Source organism: Macaca fascicularis, chromosome 17 (assembly GCF_037993035.2).
Source record: "Macaca fascicularis isolate 582-1 chromosome 17, T2T-MFA8v1.1".
Classification (NCBI taxonomy): domain Eukaryota; kingdom Metazoa; phylum Chordata; class Mammalia; order Primates; family Cercopithecidae; genus Macaca; species Macaca fascicularis.
The window spans coordinates 7,910,245-7,932,669 of NC_088391.1; the positions used below are offsets into that span (position 1 = coordinate 7,910,245).

At 48.9% G+C, this 22,425-nt stretch overlaps 1 protein-coding gene across 3 annotated transcripts; it reads right to left on the reverse strand.

Annotated features, from left to right (window-relative positions):
• Positions 1–973: 973 nt before the first annotated feature.
• Positions 974–12,329, reverse strand: URAD (ureidoimidazoline (2-oxo-4-hydroxy-4-carboxy-5-) decarboxylase). 3 transcript variants are annotated; one of them, XM_065533113.2, is made up of 3 exons: positions 12,099–12,329; positions 2,861–2,920; positions 974–1,708 (listed from the first exon to the last, which is right to left on the reverse strand). In XM_065533113.2, the coding sequence occupies exons 1-3, from the start codon at positions 12,271–12,273 to the stop codon at positions 1,362–1,364; spliced, it is 582 nt and encodes a 193-aa protein (XP_065389185.1). In that variant the 5' UTR covers positions 12,274–12,329; the 3' UTR covers positions 974–1,361. The 3 variants fall into 3 exon arrangements, with proteins under 3 accessions (XP_065389185.1, XP_065389186.1, XP_005585596.1); XM_065533114.2 differs by having other exon boundaries at positions 2,788–2,920; XM_005585539.5 differs by lacking the exon at positions 2,861–2,920.
• Positions 12,330–22,425: the final 10,096 nt, after the last annotated feature.

The following is a 22,425-nucleotide window of genomic DNA, read 5'->3' on the forward strand; positions in this document are numbered from 1 at the left end:
CAGCCTTACCACAGCAGGAAACACTGTGAGATGGAAACGGGAAAAGGGCTTCCTTGCCTAAAATTCCTAGTGCTCCAGGCATGATTTATTTCTATGGAAAATCAGCCCCAGAACCAAGGGTGCAGCCACGCAGCTCTTTATGGAAAGGTTTCCTTGCTGCTGTTGTTGTTGTTGCTGCTGCTGCTGCTAACCCTGGACACCGTTGGTGACTAATGGAAGCTCTTGTCTTCAAAAGGGCCACCTCTGGCCTTCGCCTGTTACCTTGTCTTTGTTGGGGAGACCATGGGTGTTTCGTTTCTCCTCTGCCAACAGAAGCCTAAGTAGTATTTGTTGGGGCTCTTTACACCTTCCGTGTGTGGGGGGTGGTGGGAGTGTGGGCGGGGGGTAGAATGTGGTGGGCTCCTCCGCAGGATGCTAATGTACTTTCCCCCAGTGGACAGTCTGGCTGCTAGTGCAAGAGGCTGCCCAGCCTAATACGGGTCTGAAACTCCAGGGGTGACAAGCAAAGATTTCTAGGGGCACTTCCCTCCGTTTAATGGACACTGCAATCTCGCTTCATTCTGGGGTCCAAATACCCAGCGCTGCTCAATGAGTGTTATTCTTTTAATAATTGATGGGTTTCCCGGGGCAGTCGAGCCAACTCCCAAAGGCCGACCTCCGGGAGAGATCTTCAGGCCCGTCCAGCAGGGACGCCCCCTGGTCCCCCGCCTTTTAGGAGCGATGGCTGCAGCTATTCCGTCCGTCCCCACGGGGCGCCTTCCCAACGCCAGCCCTTCGGAGGGCTCTCCCCGGCCCACCGCCTCCCTCCCGCGGCTTCCCCGGCTCCCCACGCCGGACCGAGGCCAGCGTTTGACTTTCCTGGCTCCCAGTCTGCTCCCCTAGTGCCCAAGAGCGAGAACACCGCTTCCGCTCACATGTAAAGGTCGGGTGCAGCAAATGAAGTGGGAAAAGAGAAAACAAACAGACAAACCGCTGTGGCATAAAAGATTCCTTTCCGTCCGTTTTGCTTTGCAGTTCGGGCTTAGCAGGAGAGGGTTGGGGAGAACTGGATAAACGCTTTGGAATCCACAAAGGCCGGTGGTGTCGGGGGCCGCAAAGGGAGTGAAGAATTGAAGCAGTGAGCTGGATAAATCCGGGGCAAAGCACTAAACAATATGGATATTTCGGCAACGCGTGCGCGTGTGGGTGGGTGGGCAAAAGGACTCATTACTCGTATGATTGCCTCAATTCTCCACTTCCTTTGTGCACGTGTATGAACGCTGTTCCAGGCCCGAGTCCGCCTCCCGCCCAGGACGCACAGCTCCGGGCCGTGGCCCCCACGCGTCCGGTTGTGCCTCCCTGGTCCCTGGCCCGCGCGGCAGCTACAGCTTGGCGGGGTCGGCGCGGAGGAGGTCGGCCAGGCGCAGGCTGCCGATCTTCTTCACCTCGCCCAGAGCGGTGCGCAGCTCCTGCGCGGACGGGCAGAGCAGACGGCGCGCCAGCTCACGCGACACCGCCGCCCGGTCGCTGAAGCGCGCGGCCAGCACGAAGGGGAAGCCGAAGCGCGCGCGGTACTGCGCATTGAGCTCCGCCAGCCGGAGCCGCTCGTCCGCGCCCAGGCTCGTCAGGCCCGCGGCGCTCTGTTCCCGCTGCGACTCGGCCGTGAGCGTGCCCCGCCGCAGCTCGCTGCCCGCCAGGTCCGGGTGGCAGCGCAGGATGCCCTCCTGGCCTGCGGAGAAGCACAGACACAGGCGGGAGCGCGTCACCGCGCCCGCTCCGCACCGCGCACTCGAAGGGGCGCGTAGGCCGAGCCCGGCCCCCCTGCCCCGCCCCGCCCCAAAGAAGGCTGCGGGAGGGTGAAGTAGAGTCCCCAGGCAGTGATGTCCTGGCGGCGCAGGGACGTCCTTGGCGCGCCCCTCTAACAAGTCCTGGACCTTGCGCTTCTCGGTCCTCACCACATTCGGTCGGGACCAGGATCCAGGGGCGGGGCGGGAAGTGACACGTTTGTCTTTTGAGACCTTGGGTCAAGAAGAGCGGAGGAGAGAGAGGGCGGCCGCTGAGGCTCGGAATTTACGACTAGGTCGGGAGGGAGCAGAGACGCGATAAGGAGCCTGAGTTTTTCCTATCTTTCAAAGTCCTTTGCTCTCAGGGGGGGCTTTGATGTCTAAAGGGGCCGGACGCAAAGGCCTGAAGACTTCCTGCAAAAGCTCTGGAATGGGTTTCGTTCTGCTCCAAAGGAGAACGGACAGGGGCGGGGTGCATCCATAGGGACAACATCCACGGGGCTCGGCAAATAAAAGCCCTGGATTTTGTGACCCTACGTGTGAGTTCTGGGTTTCTGGAATCAGGCATCCAAAGAGCCTTGCAGATGATTAACTGCAAAGAAACCCACCTCTAGCCAGAGTTCCACAGCCCTTTGAATGAAAGTGGCTTTCCTCTATTTAGGAAATTGCACCCACCCATCCCCCACCGGCCCGGGGCTTATTCCCCTTCTCCGACAGTAGATTCCAGAGGCCCCAGAGAACAGCGTTTACTTGAAGGAAAGCTTTGCATAATCTCCTAGGCCTAAAATTGAAAAACTCTGGCGAGTTACCTGCGATTTTCAGTCCCAGGGATTTCCCGGAGTTAGCGCTGGGCAATCATCTTGCTCAGCGCTCTAAAGTGAAAATCAGAATCCTCGGGGCGAGGCAAGATTCCAGATATGGTGAGCAGGGCGCCACGATTTGTAAAATGCGGGTGACGCCTAACTTGCTGAAAAGTTGTGAGGATTAGAGACAATTCATTCACTTAAAACACATTGCCTAATACCTAGTAAACAGAAGCAGTCATTATTAGTCGTAGTAAACCCAGTGGAACAGGACTGAGGCGCCTCAGGAAGTACCTGTCTCTGGATCCCAGTAAAGCGGTTGTCCGGCTCTGGCGCCGGGAATAGACGTGGGATCTGTTGGAAAAGGCGCGCATGTAAAACACCATTCAATGAATTTTATCTCAAAGGAGCTGAAAATTAAACCCCCTGTAAGGTAGACGTCCTCTTTCTTAAACTTATTGTTTCTGTGTAATAAAAAGATGATTGATACTGCACCATTTAACTCAGGAACTAATTTCTCCCTGAAAGGCACGGAGAACCGGGGGTAACATCCCCATGTAAGGGATGATTCAGTGAAGGCTCAAAAAGAACTAGTGACCTGCCTAGGGTCACTCACCGCACTGCACCTGGACCCTCTACTCCCAATCACAGGCGTTTTCAGGGCACGGCTGCCCCTGCAAGGTTAAGGAAAGTTCAAAACGAAAGTCATGTCACCAATAATCCCATCCCTGTAACACCACTGTTTGTGTGTGTGTGTGTGTGTGTGTGTGTGTGTGTGTGTGTGTGTGTGTGTGTTTTCAAGACAGCTCTATCACCCAGGATGGAGTGAAGTGGGGCGATCTCGGCTCACTGCAACCTCTGCCTCCCGGGTTCAAGCGATCCTCCCGACTCGGCCTCCTAAAGTGCTGGAATTACAGGTGTGAGCCACCGAGCCGGCCTAACAGCACTGTGGTAGAGCCCTTCTCGTGGGTGTCCTGACTCTCGGGCACTGCGAACAGGGACGGGTCTTTCCCGCTTCCCGCGTCCAGCCCCGTCCGGGTAGTGCGAAAATATGAGAGTTAAATTCCCCACCTGGGGGAGCAGCCCCAGCCCTGGGCCCGGGGTTGGTCGTGCCACGCGTCCACTTGCCCGGCCTGGGGAACCAAGCTCAGCTCCCGCCCGGATCCCTTCCGCGCTCAACCAGGCCCAGGACCGCAACCTGCCTGGGCTGCGGAGGAGGGAACAATAAGAGTCTTGGGCGGCTGGACCTTCCGCGCCTGCTCCTCAAGTGTTCAGAGTTTCAGAGCAGCCGCTAGGTCCCCCGTCCAGTCAAGGGACTTCCATCCTCCCCAAGCTGCAAGGGAGGTGGTCACTGGAGGGAGGCCGGGGGAGGTGGTTGCTGGTGAGAGGCCTGGGCACGGGGTCTGTCCTCTTGCCGCCCCCACCAGGCTCCGCGCGCAGGCCGCGCAGCAGAGGGAGGCGGCGGCGTCCCGCCAACCGTGCGCACGCCTGGACCCCTTCTTGCCCTTGGTGCCCTCGCATCTCGCTTCTCACTGTCTAGAGTTTGTCTCCCGCTTGGAAAGGCCCCCCGGGGTTAATGTTTGCCTAGAACTGAGCATGAGTTTTCCACACTTGCAGCGGCGAGAAGAGAAAAGACACAGATAAACTAACAGAGCAAAGGGCAGAAGAAAAGAGACTAAAAAGGAGAAACTGGAATTTACTCTCTGTCTCTCAGCCGTCTCTCTCTCTCTCTCTCTCTCTCTCTCTCTCTCTCTCTCTCTCTCTCTCTTTCTCTCTCTCTCTCTCTCTTTCTCTGTCGTTCAGCTGCGCCTAACAAGAAAAAGGTGTGAGGAATCAGGTAGAGGATGGTAGCTCAGAAGAAACACAGCCTACCTCACCTGGCCAGATATCCCATCTTCATTGCCCCAAACGACTGGACCCTTGAGTAAGTACATCGGGAATGGTGCCTACTGTGCCCACTGCCCTGCAGCAAGGACCCAGTTCCCTGCCAGTGCCAGCATGCTATCCCTAAGCTGTGCCCATGAGCCCCAGTGGGAGACTGGAGACTGGGAGAGTAGGTGCCATCTCCCTGCCTCCAGTCCTCAGTGTCCCCTACCTGGAAGCCCAGGCGCTGGCCAGGCCGGTCAGACAGCCCGTGGTTCACAGGGAATCTAAGTGTTGCCCATTCTTCAGTCTTTCTTGAAATTCTGGGCTTACCTCCTAAGCCATTGGCGTGTCACGTCTATAGATGTAGGTGTGAATGTGTGTTATTTGCTGGGACCACAGGACCTGAAATTTTGCACCTAGAATAATTCCTAGCACAGAGCAGACACTCATTATTCAATGGAGAGGAACAGGGTAAGCAACTGTGGCCATGGAAGCCCAGAATCCCATAACAGTCCAACTGCCTCCTGGTCCACACCCAGTGGTGTCTGGGTATGTTCTTATCCCTGGTACAATGGACAATCTGTTCTTCCTATGGAAGGCCAGCCCCTCCATTTGTGTTCTTGAAGCTGGCTCTCCTTTCTTGTCAAAGACTTTGCTTCTGCAATTTCAAATACCTGTTTCTGCATTCCCACACTGCTTACCCTTATCAATGTGCAAACATGCCTTAGAATCACCCATCCCATAAACAATATTAACATTCTCTCTTGATTCCCTGTTTCCCTCTTGTTTCTCTCTATTTCTCTGCTCCTCCTTACAGAAAAGACCTTAAAGGAGTTATCTCCTGGCCTCTCCACTTCCTCACCTCCATTTCCAGGCTCACGCTGTCAAGCTTCGAGCCGCTGTACCAGCTGATCTGTACTCATTAAGGACATCTTGCCTGAGCCCAAAGACCAATGCCTGACCTCTTCTTTCTCAGCCTCTCCAGACCATGTCACCTGGTTGGCCCTCTCTCCTTAAAAAATGACCATAAATGGCCGGGTGCAATGGCTCACACCTGGCATCCCAGCACTTTGGGAGGCCGAGGCAGGTGGATCATGAGGTCAGGAGTTTGAGACCAGCCTGCCCAACATGGTGAAACCTCGTCTCTGCTGCAAATACAAAAATTAGCTGTGTGTAGTTGCACACGCCTGTAATCCCAGCTACTCAAGGCAGGAAAACTGCTTGAACCCGGGAGGCGGAGGTTACAGTGAGCCGAGATCACGCCACTGCACTCCAACCTGGGTGACAGAGCAAGATTCTGTCTCAAAAAAAATGACTACCACTTACCTTCAGAGACACCCTTTGCCTACTTTCATCTTGCTCTGCCAAAGAGTTCACTAGCACAGAAGTACCACAGGACTCAGTACCCACATCTCGTCCCTTCGCTATTTACACCAATGTACTTGCTAAGTGCCCTCAACCAGTCCTATGGTTTGAAATGTCATCCATTCTTTGATAACAGCCAGATATAGTTTAACTCTCAGTGTTTCACCAAGCTTCTCTGTTTTGACGCAACTGAGCAGTCAGCATTTTCATCTGGATGATTTTTGGGTACCTCAGACTCAGCAAGCTCTTTCCTCCATCCTGTCTTCTCAACTTTAAGTCTTCCTCCACTCAGAAAATGGCACCACAAGCCACCCAGTGGCTCAGACTGAAAACAGGAGTGACCATTCAGTTTTGTTTCTGATCTGCCTTCCGCCATCAAATCCATTTTTTAAAAAATCCTGTTGACTCTAACTGTAAGCCCTATTCTGAGAATCCAGTTGCATCTCTCCATCTCTGCTGCTCCAACCACAGTCCAAGCAACCTCATCTCTTACTCTTACTACTGCAGCGGCCCCTCGACCTGGCCCCCTGCATCTGACATAGCCCCCACATCACCATCCTAAAGCATAAACCCCAGTGACCCACTGCAAATGGAGAAGCAAGTTCCTTATTAGACCTAAGCAGCTTTACATGATCGGGCCCTTGCTGCCTCTTCCTCACATCCTTCCACTCCTTACTATTTTCCAACTACCTTGATCTTTCTGTGCCCCAAAAATGTCAAGTTCATCCTGGTCTCAGGTTCCTTTGCCTTTTTTTGTTTTTGAGCCCGAGTCTCATCCTGTCACCCAGGCTGGAGTGCAGTGGTGTGATCTCGGTTCACTGCAACCTCCATCTTCCAGGTTCAAGTGATTCTCCTGACTCAGTCTCCAGAGTAGCTAGGATTACAGGTGTGCGCTACCACGCCCAGCTAATTTTGTATTTTTAGTAGAGATTGGGTTTCACCATGTTGGCCAGGCTGGTCTCAAACTCCTGACCTCAAGTGATCCACCTGCCTCATCCTCCCAAAGTGCTGGGATTACAGGCATGAGGCACCGCACCCTTTTACGTTCCTTTTCTAAGATTGGCCTCATCCTAGATTTCATTTACTTATTTCTCATCGTTCGGTCTTAAATTTTAACCTCCTAAGAAAGACCTCCGTTATTACATATTTTCTGCCATATTGCGTATATTTTTTCTGAGAATTTCTAGAACCTGAAATAATGGTATTTTTCATGTTAATTCTGTCTCTCTTCACTAGAATGTAAGCTCATTTAAGGCAAGGACTTGTCTTGGTCACTACTCTATTCCCAGTGCCCACGACAATCCCTGGGGCACAGTGGGCACTCAATGAGTATTTTTTGACCAACACAGCACTTTTGGTAAGGAGTGTTTTTTTTTTTTTGACTGAATAAACAAACATATTTTAATAGCTTGATCTAAAACCTTCATAGCCTGTATTATAAGGAACTTATTAGTATCCAACACCATTCATTCCACAAAAATGTTGTTTAATAAGCATAAAGTAATAAATTGTGGCATTACTATAATTCTGAAAGGCACAGAGATGTACATTTTTTTTTTTCTTTTGAGACAGGGTTCTTGCTCTGTCATCCAGGCTGGTGTGCAGTGGTGCAATCATGGCTCACTGTGGCCTCAACCTTCTGGTCTCAAGCGATCCTCCAACCTCAGACTCCCAAAGTGCTGGGATTACAGGTGTGAGTCACCATAGCCAGCGGAAATGCACAGTTAATTAACTCTTATGAAAGTTGTATTGCTCTTTAATTTTATAACACAAATCCGTCCTGAATTTGTTCAGGTTAGTGCATGTGTGTTTCAACTTTCTTCCCTTTACTAGTTGTCAGTTCTCTTTCCTGGAAAACCTTTGCCTCATCTTTAATCTATAGGAACTGAGTGGCTGGAGAAGGTACTTTGCCCAATAGCACTAGAGCTCAATATTAATCCTGGACTGCCACCTACTGGCCAATAATCATCATAGCAGAACCTAAATGGACTCAACCTTAGTCTAGAAACCCAATTTTGTTTTCTGTTAATGGTGGAGGTTTTTCTTCAGTCACCAAAACAAATACATGACTAGGTAGACCACTGTAACTTGAACGTCTCTCTAAGGTACCTTAGTTTTAGGATTCAAAGAATCTATTTCACCCAGTTTGTTTCTTACTATCCAAAGGGTAAAGCTAGACTGTAATAAATCCCATTTTAAGGCTGGGTGTGGTGGCTCACGCCTGTAATCCCAGCACTTTGGGAGCCTGAGGTGGGTGGATCACAAGGTCAGGAGATTGAGACCATCCTGGCTAACAAGGTGAAACCCCATCTCTAGTAAAAATACAAAAATTAGCCGGGCCTGGTGGTGTGTGCCTGTAGTCCCAGCTACTAGGGAGGCTGAGGCAGGAGAATCGCTTGAACCCGGGAGGCAGAGGTTGTAGTGAGCTGAGATTGTGCCACTGCACTGAAGCCTGGATGACAGAGCGAGACTCCTTCTCAAAAAAACAAATGAACAAACAAACAAAAAACCCATTTTATTGGATTTTTTTGATAAAAATTATATGTATTTATGGTGTGCAATTTGATGTTTTCCATATATGTATACATTGTGAAATGATGAAGTCAAGCTTTCTAATATATCTATCACCTCACATATTTATCATTTTTTGGTAGTAAGAACATTTAAAATCTACTCTCTTGAAGGTGGGGCAAGGTGGCTCACATCTGTAACCCCAGCACTTTGGGAGGCCAAGGTGGGTAGATCACTTGAGGTCAGGAATTTGAGACCAGCCTGGCCAACATGATGAAACCCTATCTCTACTAAAAATAGAAAAGTTAGCTTGGCATGGTGGCGGGTGCCTGTAATCCCACCTACTAGGGAGGCTAAGGCGGGAGAATCGCTTGAACCCGGGAGGGTGAGGATACAGTGAGCCAAGATGGTGCCACTGCACTCTAGCCTGGGTGACAGAGTGAGACTCTGCCTCAATTAAAAAAAAAAATTTTTTTTAAGCCTACTCTCTTGGCAATTTCCAAGTATAAAAAGATTATTATTGACTATAGTCACCATGCTGTGAAATAGATCATTTTATTTGATTATTTAAACAATAAAACATGGGGCCTAGAACATCAAGCATTTATGTTAATCAAATACATTAGTGGATAAATGAATGAAAACCCTAAAAACTGTTTCTAGACTTTGTTTCTCATTGTCTGGAAAAAGCCTTCAAAACTTGTTGGGTTGACTCCCAGTTCTGCCACTTTCTTCACAAGCTGTTGGGTTGACCCTCAGGGTTATTAGAATTCCAGTCCTGCCACTTTCTAGTAGTGTGTCCTTGCTCAAGTTACTTAATCTCTGTGTGCCTCAGTCTTCCCATCGGTAAAACTGGGGGCAATAATAATACTATTCCTTATTTTATAGGGACATTAGAGGATTAAATGAGTCAGCAAGTGCAAAGTTTTCGGAAAAGTGCCTGAAACACACCAGGAGTAAAAGTTCAATACATTTTAGCTATTTGTTGTTGTTATTGTCACTATTGATAACATCACTTATCTACTGTCACTGAGATGTTAAGATGAGGAGTTGCCGCCAGACAGCATTGAGGCCCCCAGCTGCCCCAGACAAGTGCAGAACTGAGAGGCAGCCTTCACCACAGGGAGCTCCTCCTCAGAACCGTGTCTACTGCAGACGCCAACAACCGTCCAGGGGGCCCAAACCCCCTCCAGCCATTTTGTCCACTGACCTACCACTAAAGTCACCCAGTTAAAATGTGTGGGGAAGAGGGGAATGCCAGAATCCCCATTTTTCAACATCACCTTGGAAATGTCATGCATTCATTCAGCAAACCTTGATTAAGTCCCAATATCCGGTTCAGTCTGTGATCTGGGATTCTGACACTAGCCAGGAGACAGAGGTTTCATCAAGTCACGGGGGCATCAAAACAAGCCTCGGGAGTGGGGTAGCCCACGTTCAGTGCTGTCCACACACCACTGTGCTCAGGGCCCTGACTGGATTGACCCGTAGCTAGAATCTCTGGCCAGACGGGTTGTGGGGAGTGTTGGTGAGAAATAAGATGAAAATGGAGAAATTTTTATGTTTTTATCAAAGTTCTGGACACAGAGTAATAAAGCCCCCAAAATGTGTGTTAAATAACTAGCCAAACCCAAGAATAATAGATTTAAATTATTCACGCAATCCTAGCTTTCTCTCTTAACACATTCCCTCCTCAGCCTCACCACTCCTTTGGGTATTAAGACAATCAAAGGATTTGTCTCTTTTTTTTTTTTCTTGAAAAGAAATTACTTTCCTGGGAGGCTGTCATTTTGCCTCCTCTATTCTATCTTCCCGTCAGACACTGGGAGGGTGGGCTCCGGGGCTGCCTGCTCCTTCCAGCCTGCCCTGCAGGAGTTCAGCTGGGAGGCTGTGGTCCCTTCACTCATCAGGCTGGGGGACTGGGCTGTCCCTGTGAGTCAAGGGTCAGAAGGCTCCAGTGATGGCCCCCAGTGGCGGAGCTGAAGTCCTCAGCTGTGGAGAGGCCCCCAGAAGTGGGTGAGTGTCCACATGGTCCCGACATTCCTGTCCGTTTGATTTTACAACATCCTCTGCTCTTCCTAGATGAGCCTCAAATGAATTAAAAGGAGCTCCTCATTTTGGAGACGTCTTTGGGACAGTCAGAAGCCATCTGGCTGTCAAAGCCCATGCTGATAGGCAGCAGTGTCTGTTGGCTTCCTTTGGGAGAAGAGAGCAGGGGCTCTCCTTCCCCACCCAGACATCCACGGAGGCCTCTCTGCCCCTGGCCACTCCTTTGGCACATTTCAGGTTTCTCCACAGAGCATCCAGGACAGCCCCTGAGGCAGCCTGGTCTCTGTGAAGCTGCGTGTGTCATTTGGAGTCACCCCCTCTTCTCCTTACCCCACACCCAGAAGTGCCTCATTTTCTCTCTCTCTCCACAGAAGAAATCAGTAACTACTTTCCCTTTCTCCAGAGAGATGCCTTCAGATTCTCCTCCTTCCCTCCATCCCTCGGGGAGGCGCTGATCTGAATGAATTCACTCTCCTCGGCCATCCAGGCCAAACTGGCCCTTCTGGTACAAAAGTCAGCCGATTGCCCTTTCCCCTGGGCCCTGGAGATAGTCTGTATCCAGCTGTCCTCTCTGTCACATACAGGACATTCCCAAGCCAGATGGGGTGGCTGAGAGGGTGGGCCCTCAGCCTGGCCTTTAGCCTCTGAATCACTCTGATGTCTTTTGCCAGGTTCCTCCTTGTCACCTCAAAGCTCTAATATTTAACAGCCACTTACCTTAGCCAACGCGTTCTTCCAGTCCATGTCTGACCTAAACCACGCAAGTGCTTTACTCTCACGGACTAGACCTGAGGAAACTTACTGAACCTTCCAAAGGAAAGAGCTCAATAAACACATCAAGTATAAGGAATTATACTAAAATATCTAGAGAGATAGAGAGAGAGAGAGATTTTTTTTTTTTTTTTTTTTTTTTTTTTTTTGAGATGGAGTCTCGCTCTGTCCCCAGGCTGGAGTGCAGTGGCGCCATCTCAGCTCACTGCAAGCTCCGCCTCCCGGGTTCACGCCATTCTCCTGCCTCAGCCTCCCGAGTAGCTGCGACTACAGGCACCCGCCACCACACCCGGCTAATTTTTTGTATTTTAGTAGACGGGGTTTCACCGTGTTAACCAGGATGGTCTCCATCTCCTGACCTCGTGATCTGCCCGCCTCAGCCTCCCAAAGTGCTGGGATTACAGGCGTGAACCACTGCGCCTCGCCAATAGATAGATTTTTTAAAACAATTTTTGTGGGGTTTTTTTTTTTGTTTTTTTTTTTTGTTTTTTGAGACAGTCTTGCTCTGTTGCCAGGCTGGAGTGCAGTGGCGAAATTTTGGCTTACTGCAACCTCCACTTCCCGGGCTCAAGCGATTCCCCTGCCTCAGCCTCCCAAGTAGCTGGGACTACAGGTGCATGCCACCGAAGCTGGCTAATTTTTTGTATTTTGGTAGAGATGGGGTTTCACCATATTGGCCAGGATGGTCTCCATCTCCTGACCTTGTGATCCACCCACCTTGGCCTCCCAAAGTGCTGGGATTACAGGCGTGAGCCACCATGCCTGGCTAAAAACAATTTTTGCAGTGACAGATCTCATCATGTTGCCTAGACTGGTCTCAAATTCCTGGGCTCAAGTGATCCTCCCATCTCAGCCTCCCAAAATGCTGGGATTACAGGAGTGAGCCACCATGCCTGGCCAATATCTAAAAATATTTTAATAAGCATATTTGAAATTCCTTTGCAGAGAATGTCTGATACTGAAGCCTTACCTGACTGTGGAAGGGCATCAATAAAGGCAAAAAAGTGCTTCTTTAAATCTTCCAAATCAGAGAATGGTCGCTGGGACCAAACAGCAGCTGCAATCAGAGGACATCTTTCAATGACATTCCCAAACACATCCACAAATTCTCCAAAGTCCATGGAGTTGACCTTCTCAATGTCCATTGCTTGTATTCCACTGGAGACAGCGGGACGTCCAGCTCCCCTCTCGGCGAGTGAGTGACGCTGTCTCTGCTCACTCGGTTATATTTGCTGAACACAAGAGCTTGCTTTTTACGCAACACCACCTTCATGTGTTTTAAATGCCCTTGGGAGAAGCAGATCCAGAATACTTGTGTAATGAACAAGCACAGGCTTAAGGTTCTAATCCAGGGAGCAGAGATCTCTGCACGGTCAACGTTTCCAACCAAACCATTCTCAAAGGCAGCAGGGGCCATATTTCACTCTAAGCCAGATCTGCTTTTCATGTTGTTAGGCTTTTTTTTTTCTTTTTTTTTGACAGTGTCTAGCTCTGTCACCCAGGCTGGAGCACAGTGGCGCAATCTCAGCTCACTACAATCTCCACCCCCTGGGTTCAAGCGATTCGCCTGTCTCAGCCTCCTGAGTAGTAGTAGGAGAGGTGAGGGGAGAAGTTTGTCAATGGGTACAAAGTTTCCATTAGACAGTAGGGATAAGCTCTGGTGTTCTGTTGTACAACTATTAACTATAGTTAATAATAACATATTGTATATTCCAAAATGGTGAAAACAGAGGGTTTTAAATGTTCTCACCACAAATAAATAATAAATATTTGAGGCTGGGCGTGTTGGCTCACACCTGTAATCCTAGCACTTTGGGAGGCTGAGGCAAGTGGATCACCTGAGGTCAGGAGTTCGAGACCAGCCTGGCCAACATGGTGAAACCTCGTCTCTACTAAAAGTACAAAAATTAGCTGGGTGTGATGGCACGCACTGTAATCCCAGCTACTCAGGAGACTGAGGCCATGAGAACTGCTTGAACCTGGGAGGTGGAGGTTGCAGTGAACAGAGATTGCGCCACTGCACTCCATCCTGGGCGAAAGAACAAGACTCCATCTCAAATAATAATAATAAATAAATAAATATTTAAGGCGATGGATGTGCTAATTACCCTGACTTCTTCATTCCACAGTGTTTACGTGTATTGAAACATCGCATTGCACCCCCTAAGTATATATAATTATTATTTGTCAGTTTAAAATAAAACTTTAAAAAAGCAACTGAATATACTGAAGAAATGAATTGAAGCTATCTGCATAGAGGGTTGTTTTCCTTCAAATCAACTGATTGGCTTTTTCTTTCATTCTGCTACTTAAAATCTGCTTTTCCAGGGGCAGGCAGGATGTAGCTGTGAAGTCAGCCCTGGGGCCTGAGGTCAGTGTTTTAAAGTAGCGCGAGGGCGCCAGCTGCTGGCAAGATTACTGCAAAGTCCTGGTGGAAAGGGCTGTCCTCGCACAGCAACAGCCTGTGTAGGAATAGCAAGTTGTATTCCTCCTCGGTGTTAAAAATAGGTAGTTATGTCAGGGACAAAACTTGACCCACACTGAAATAGAATCTGTGGTAAGAATTGGGTCTAATAAAGAGTTTATTTTAATTTCTCCTTAAGAGGTTGTGAAGTGCCATCATTCCACAGAGAATGTTACCTTTTAAATATCAGATTTGACACATACGAAAGAAACGTTCCAAAGCACAGCAACAGCCAGGCACGGTGGCTCACACCTGTAAACCCAGCACTTTTGGAAACCGAGGCAGGTGGATCGCTTGAGCCCTGGAGTTCAAGACCAGCCTAGGCAACACAACAAGACCTCGAAAATTTAGCCAGGTGTGGTGGCACATGCCTATAGTCCCAGCTACTCAGGAGGCTGAGGTGGGAGGATGGCTTGAGCCCCAGAGTTTGAGGCTGCAATGAGCTACGATTGCACCACTGCACTCCAGCCTGTGCAACAGACGGAGACCCTGTCTCAAAAATAAATAAATAATAAAATAAATAAAATCACACCTCCAGCCAAACTGTCAACACAAAACACTACTCACATGTTATTAGTGTGAGAATAGTGTAATTGTACTCTCATATAGTACATCAGCAAAACAAAAAAAAACTTCAGCTCTGTGTTAATACCATACATGAATCCTAAAAGCATAATGTTGATCTACTTTTAAGAATGCAGGATCTCTCACATCTGTAATCCTAGCACTTTGGGAGGCCAAGGTGGGCCGATCACAAGGAAAGGAGTTTGAGACCAGCCTGACCAACATGTGGTGAAACCCCATCTCTACTGGGTTGGGTTTTTAAAGTTTTATTTTAAAGTGACAAATAATAATACAAAAATTAGCCTGGCACGGTGGCAGGTGCCTGTAATCCCAGCTACTTGGGAGGCTGAGGCAGGAGAATCACTTGAACTTGAGGGCAGAGTTTGCAGTGAGCTGAGACTGCGCCACTGCACTCTAGCCTGGGCAACAGAGTGAGACTCTGTCTCAAAAAAAAGGAATGCAGGATCTGGAAGTTCACATAATACCATTTTTATAAAGCTCACAGACAAGAGAATATTCACTTTCAAAGAAATCAAATCCTTTGGTGACTTTCATACTGCACACTGCAATGAGTGTGCTCCATTGGTGATGTCAGGTATAAATGTATTTTTTGGGTAATCAGAGAAGTCATACTAAAAATGTGCACGTGGCTGGGCATGGTGGCTCACACCTGTAATCCAAGCACTTTGGGAGGCCAAGGAGGGTAGATCACTTGAGGTCAAGAGTTCGAGACCAGCCTGGCCAACGTAGCGAAACCCCCATCTCCACTAAAAATATAAAAATTAGCCTGATATGGTGGCACACACCTGTAATCCAAGCTACTCAGGAGGCTGAAGCATGAGAATCGCCTGAACCCGGGAGGCGGAGGCTGCAGTGAGCCGAGATCATACCGCTGCACTCCAGCCTGGGCGACAGAGCCAGACTCTGTCTAAAAGGGAGTGCATGTGTCCTGAGCGAAATCAGTTTGGCAGAAGGGAAAGGAAGGCATTTCTACAAGTGTTAGCTCACATTTATTTTCCTCCCTATCATCACCAGCAAGCATTTTGTGACAAGCAGTTCAAGCAGACTTACCAAATGCTTGTGACTCTACTCCCTCCTCAGATCCTGTCCAGATAATAGAAGAATATAGAAATGAAAATAAATTAGTGTAGCACTAAAGCTAGAAAGACCATTAGCAGACCAAACCAGAGAGGACATTCTAGAGAAGGTAAACCAGGCCGGGCACGGTGACTCACGCCTGTGATTCCAGCACTTTGGGAGGCTGAGGCAGGAGGATCACTTGAGCCCAGGAGTTTGGGACTGGCCTGGATAACATACTGAGACCCCATCTTCACTAAAAATGAAAAAATTCACTGGGCTTGGTGGTGCCCACCTGCAGTCCCAACTACTCAGGAGACTGGGGTGGGAGGATCACTTGGGCCCAGAAGGTCAAGGTTGCAGTGAGCCGAGATTGCCCCACTGCACTCCAGCCTGGGAGGCAGAGTGAGACTCTGTCTTTAAACAAACAAACAAACAAACAAAAAGGTAAAGCAGATGAAACTTCAATTCTGTCAAGGAATCTGTGAGTCAGCACAAGTGGACCCAACCCAAGATTCTCAAATTGTAAGCAACAGAGGCAGACCTGGGCTCATGACATCAGAAGAGGATTTACTAAAATGACACTGGGTGGCTCAGAGGAAGCCTGGAGACGAGGCTTGGGGAAAGAAGAGAGACCATAATAGCTCCCAGGATCTAGAAAGCGGGAACTGCTTGCCACTCTTCAAGACTGGAACTGTATGAATAAGCTCCAACTCTTTTTTGTCGTTGCCTGAATCTAGGCAAGGTATAAAGTTCCAGAACAAGAAAGGAAGTTGATTAGCCTTGGGTGGGTCAAGGACCCTCCTTGGCTAGAAGGCAAAGCTACCTGTGTAAAGTCCCAACAAACTGCGTTGCACTAGGGAGAAGTAATATCCCAAATTACAGCGCTGCTGCTGTGAAATGGGAATTGATACTGGATGGCTGACAAAACACGTAAGCACTGAAATAAGGGTCTTTAAAAATAATAAATATGGATCTGGTGCGGTAGCTCATGCCTGTAATCCCAGCACTTGAGGAGGCTGAGGTGGGAGGATTGCTTGAGGCCGGGAGTTTGAGATCAGCCTAGGCAACATGGTGAGACCTTGTCTCTACCAATAGTCAAAATTAATAATAATAACAAATACAACAAAAAATTAAAATAGAACTACCTTATGATGCAGCAATCTCATGTCTGAAGATTTACCCAAAAGAATTGAAAGCAGGGTATTTTTTCTTTTCTTTTTTTTTTTTTTTTTGAGACGGAGTCTTGCTCTGTCACCCAGGCTGGAGTGCAGTGGCACGATCTCAGCTCACTACAAGCTCCACCTCACAGGTTCATGCTATTCTCCTGCCTCAGCCTCCTGAGTAGCTGGGACTACAGGAGCCTACCACCACACCCGGCTAATTTTTTGTATTTTTAGTGGAGGCGGGGTTTCACCGTGTTAGCCTGGATGGTCTCGATCTCCTGACCTCGTGATCCGCCCGTCTCGGCCTCCCAAAGTGCTGGGATTACAGGTGTGAGCCACCATGCCCGGTTCTTTTCTTTTTTGAGATGGAGTCTCACCCTGTCTCCAAGGCTGGGGAGCAGTGGCGCCATCTCGGCTCACTGCAACTTCTACCTCATGGGTTCAAGCGATTCTTGTGCCTCAGCTTCCCAAGTAGGTGGGACTACAAGTGTCCGGCACCAGGCCTGGTTGGTTTTTTGTATTTTCAGTAGAGATGGGGTTTGACCATGTTAGCCAGGCTGGTCTTGAACTCCTGATCTCAGGTGATCCACTCACTTCAGTCTCCCAAAGTGCAGGGATTACAGTCGTGAGTCTCTGCACCCATCTTAAAGCAAGATCTTGAAGAGATATTTGCACACCATGTTCATAGAGGCATATTCATAATAACTCGGAGGGGGAAACAACCCAAATGCTGATGGAAGGATGGATGGATAAATCAAATGTGGGAAATACATACAATGGAATCATATTCAGCCTCAGAAAGGAAGGAAATTCTGACACCCGTGTAACATGGATGAACCTTGAGGACATGATGCTAAGTGCAATAAGCCAGACATGAAAGAACAAGTATTATATGATTCTATTTATAGGAGGTCCCTAAAGCAGTCAAACTCAGAAACAGAGAGTCGAGTGGCGGTTGCCAGGGACCAGGGGACGGGGGAATGAGAAGTTAGTATTTAAAGGGTCGAGAATTTCAGATTGGCAAGACGGAAAGAGCTCTAGAGATCTGTTTCACAACAGTGTGACTTAACATGATTCCATTTACACTTAAAAATTGTTAGAGTGGTACATTTTATGTTTTTTAAAATCACAATAAAAAATAAAGACAGGTATGAGAAAGAGACAAAATGAGAATCACAAAAAGCTAAGAAGTAAAAATAAAGAAATACAGAAAATCACATAATAGAACCCAACAGTCATCTCAAGGTAAGTGTTAACAGGAGATTGGAGATGGCAAGTTATTAGCTCAAGTTTCAATTTCCTCGGAAAAAATTGGTATAAGTTTAGAACCTTCTTCATAAGGTAGTTATGAAGATTAAATGAGATAACACACATGTAGGTCCCTGCACAACGCCTAGCACATAACAAGGGCTTCACGGATATGCATATTGGGCAAATATTGACACATTGTAAAGAACAAAAGGCATGTCTGACAATATAGCCAGTGTATTTCATCTACACAAAAAACAAAGATTTGTGTGTGTGTATGTAACTACGTGTGTGCAGTGTATCTATCTATCTATCTATCTATCTATCTATCTATCTATCTATCTATCTACCTATATAGCTGTTGTTGTTGTTTGTTCATTTGTTTGTTTGAGATGGAGTTTTGCTCTTGTTGCCCAGGCTGGAGTGCAATGGCTCCATCTCAGCTCACCACAACCTCCACCTCCCGGTTTCAAGCGATTCTCCTGCCTCAGCCTCCCGAGTAGCTGGAATTTACAGGCATGCACCACCATGCCCGGCTAATTTTGTATTTTTAGTAGAGACGGGGTTTCTCCATGTTAGTCAGGCAGGTCTCCAACTCCCGACCTCAGGTAATCCGTCCACCTCGGCCTCCCAAAGTGCTGGGATTAGAGGCGTGAGCCACCATGCCCAGTCGTGTAAATATATTTAACAAGAAGATGGGGGAAATGTACCTCAAACGTTTTTATTTTTTCAGAGACAGGGTCTCACTCTGTAGCCCAGGCTGGAGTGCAATGGTGTGATCATGGCTCACCACAGCCTTGAACTCCTTTCAGCCATCCTCCCACCAGAGCCTCCCTTGTAGCTGGGACTACGGATACACACCACCACACCTAGCTAGTTTTTAATTTTTTTAATATTTTTGTAGAGATGGGGTCTCTCACCACATTGCCCAGGCTGGTCTTGAATTCTTGGCCTCAAGTTTCTCATCTCAGCCTCCCAAAGTGCTGAGATTACGGGCATGAACCACAGCATCCATCCCATACCTCAAACTTTTATCAGTAGTTTTCCCGAAGAAGTATTTTGGGATTTGGGTTGTGCAAATAAAAGGTTCCACTTATTATTATAGGTAAAAATTTTAAAGTTTGATTTTTTTTTTTTTCTTTTGAGACAGAGTTTCCCTCTGTCGCTCAGGCTGGAGTGCAGTGGCATGATCTTGGCTCACTGCAACCTCTGTTTCCCGGGTTCAAACAATTCTCTGCCTCAGGCTCCCAAGTAGCTGGGATTACAGGTGCCCACCACCACGTCCTGCTAATTTTTGTATTTTTTAGTAGAGAGGGGGGTTTCACCATCTTGGCCAGGCTGGTCTTGAACTCCTGACCTCATGATCCACCTGCCTCGGCCTCCCAAAGTGCTGGGATTACAGGCGTGAGCCACTGTGCTGGGTCAAAATGATTTGATTTTTAATATCAAGTATATTTTATATTTTTACTTGAGTAGGTAAAAAAGTGATTGACTATGTATACTTATTGTATCTTGACTGTATACCCAAGTCAGAGTTAAGCATACAACTTGGCATAAATCATATCTGCTTTCAAACTTCTTAAAATCACGTTGAGAAGACGGGACATTTACTTAAGAAGATAAATAACAGCATAAAGTAGGCAGGCTCTACCTTAAGATACAGACCAGAAGCCCTTACATTTCACTGCAGGAAGCCATCACTCATGGGCGTGGAAACTGGCAAAGACCTTAAGGAGAAGAAAGAGCTGAAGTCTGGTCAGTAAGCAAGGACATAACTAGGAAGAGTAGAAGTTGACATTCCAAGGAGATGGAGGGTGAAAACAAGGAAAACTGGAGGTGGGAATGTTCAAGACTCGCTAGAGGGACATATATACAGACTCGCTAGAGGGACAGGCTAGGCAGCCAGTGCTGAAAATGCTGAGGCCAGGCTGCGGGTGCATAGAGTGCTAGGAAGAGAGTGTGACTTTTGCTACTAGACCCTGGGAACTAGCTGCTAGACCCCAGGGAGCCCTGCAGGCAGCAACATATGCAAATCAGTACTTTAGGAAGATGAGCCTGGCAGTGGCTTAGAGAAAACACTGAAAGGTGGAGAGACTGGAGGAAGAGTTAGGTGAGGAAGGAGTCACGGGATCCTTGGGGTGTTGCTTTGCCAGCTGGAAACCTTTGTGGCTGGTGATGCCTTCTGCCTGAGTATTGCTCGCAGCCTCTGGGCTTATTCCGCCCACGCAGCCCAGCAGGCTGGCTCAGGTTGCACTATGGGCCCAGATCCCACACCTGCCAAAGGCAAACCAGGCGCAGAGCCAGGAGGATTGCGTGGGTTAGTGACCGAGGGTCTGACCACTGTGTGCGGCCAGGCACGCTCACTGCTGCAGCAGGTGCGCAGCTCCAGGCACTGGCACGGGGGCCAGCTCAGGGCGAGGCTACAGCTGGGCTAGATATACCACATGCTGCTTCTGCTGCAGGCACCCGTGTCTGGATGAGGGGAACACGGTGGCCTGGCAGCTTGGAGACGCCAGGAACCACAGAGCCCCAAAGAGGCTGTCACAGCCCTGGCTTGGGGAGCCCCTAGGTCTGGGTCCCCTGGAGGGCCACATGTCTTCTCCCCTTGTCACCAGGTTGGTACAGTTCTTTCAGTCCCACCTTTCAGTGGGTCCGAAGTTCTTGTCCACTGTCCAGGAAGAATGAGGCACTCAGACACGTGGAGGATGAACAAGGCAGAGAGGAGCTTCACTGAGCAACAGAACAGCTCTCAGGAGACCCGAAGTGGGTAGCTCCTTTCCACAGGCAAGTTGTCCTGAGGTCTCTGCAAGTCTGGCTGAGTTGTAGGGGACAGGGAGGAGGGTGCAGAAAGTGGAGAGGTTAATGGGCTTCAGAAAGGAGAAAGTACATGCTGACTGTTGTTGCATGGGCCAGCGGAAAAAGCACCAGAATTTCTCACTCCCTGCTGGGGACTCCACCTGGGACTGACAGCTTGGCCCCCATGTGTCAGGCAGTCCCTGGCTTGAAGGTGGGGCTTCACTGGGGACCTGACCCCTTCTGCCCAGGAGCCTATCTGCCTCCTGCTACCATCAATTATATCATCCACGGTGCCCAGGCTGTTCCTACTGAGGGGCACCTGCAGGCCCATGCCCAGCCACCCTCAGCCCTGGCTTGGCCTCCCTCCTGTGCTGGTCGGTGTCCAAAGTCCAGAGGGGGCCAAGACAGCAGGGAGCTGGCATGTCAGCGCCACCCTAAGTGCACACACACCTGGCAGGGTGGCGACAGCGCATGGGGCTCAGCCTCAACTTTGCTGCAAAATCTGAGTGCCACCAGGAGTGGGAAGAGGCCAGGCAGCAAGGGCAGACACTTGTGAGCAGTGGGGGCAGGAAGGGCTTCCCCAGCCGGGAGCGCAGGGATGCCTGAGTCTGCAGCCACCACTAGTCTGGTGGCAGCTGCTCCCAGGAGGGTGGGGCTCCCGCTCTGCCGTCTGAAAAGAGGGCGGGGCTCCCACCAGCCCCATGGAGGGCACAGCCCCTGTGGCTCCCACACCGCAGCCAGCATCTTTGCAGTGGCCATTCCAGATAGGCCACTGCTGCCATTAAAAGGACTGGTAATCTAAGGAAGTTTATGGTGACCTAGTACTAGGTAAAGGATTAAAACCATAAAGGAAAGCACAGATGATGCTATTAGGTCACACTTAGGTGCCAGACATTGAGCTACATGATGTATATGTTTATGATCTGTATTTCTATATTTCTAAGCTACATGTGTTACATATTTAATTCATCTAATTCTTCCAGCAACTCTATAAAAGAGATGTCATTAGTGGTCCCATTTTCCAGAAAAGGAAACTGAGGCTAGAGAAGTTGAGTTACTTGCCCCTGGTGACACAGCTAAGACCAGGTGAAAAGAGAATTCCAACCTGGGCTGACAGGTTCCAGAGCCCTTGTCCTCACCACTACACGCAACAGGAGGTCGAGGAGAAAGAAGAGGCAGAATTTGGTGGCACCTGTCGTGTAAGCGGAGGTGGGCGGGGTGGGGCGGGCACAAGCCAAGTTCATAAACCTACGGGATGGAGGGTGCTAAGCTTCAAAGGACAAAGGGGTCTGGTCACCGTGGCTCACACCTGTAATCCCAGCACTTTAGGAGGCTGAGGCAAGAGGACTGTTTGAGGCCAAGAATTTGTGACCAGCCTGCGCAACATAGCAAGACACTATCTCTACAAAAAACTTTTAAAATTAGCTGGGTGTGGTGGCATGTGCTTGTAGTCCCAGCCACTCAGGAGGCTGAGGTGGGAGTTTCAGGCTGCAGTGAGGCTGCAGGGAGGCTGAGGCCAGGAGTTTCAGGCTGCAGTGAGCTGTGATCTCATCACTCCACTCCAGCCTGGGGGACAGGGTGAGACCCTGTCACTAAAACATCAAACAAACAAACAAATAAATAAAAATAAAACAAAGGGAACTGTGGGGACAAGAGTAACTTTATTGAAAATACTAATCCTCCATGTTACTTCGGACTGGCCCTGAGTCTGGGAAGGCCGCCAAGGTGTGCAGGTGATGTGTGACTCTTTATGCTAGAACGCCCATTCCTTATAAACTTCCCCCTATACAACTCTGGTTGCTGCAGAAATCTTAGGCTGTGACCACCATAGCCGCCTACACATCCTTCATATCTTGGGGTAAAAGCACGTGTGCTCTGGAAGGAATGTGTAGGTAGCTATGGGTGCACAATTTCAGGGGGTTCATGAACCCCACTTAAGACCTGCCCTAATTATACCATGTAAATAATTCAATAACGGGCAA

Coding starts and splice junctions, on each gene's coding strand:
- URAD (XM_065533113.2), bottom strand. CDS start 12,273: ATGGACATTGAGAAGGTCAACTCCATGGACTTTGGAGAATTTGTGGAT. Junction 2,921..12,098: donor TGATGCCCTTCCACAGTCAG/GTAAGGCTTCAG, acceptor CTTTTCCAACAG/ATCCCACGTCTATTCCCGGC. Junction 1,709..2,860: donor TTACTGGGATCCAGAGACAG/GTACTTCCTGAG, acceptor GCTTCTCCGCAG/GCCAGGAGGGCATCCTGCGC.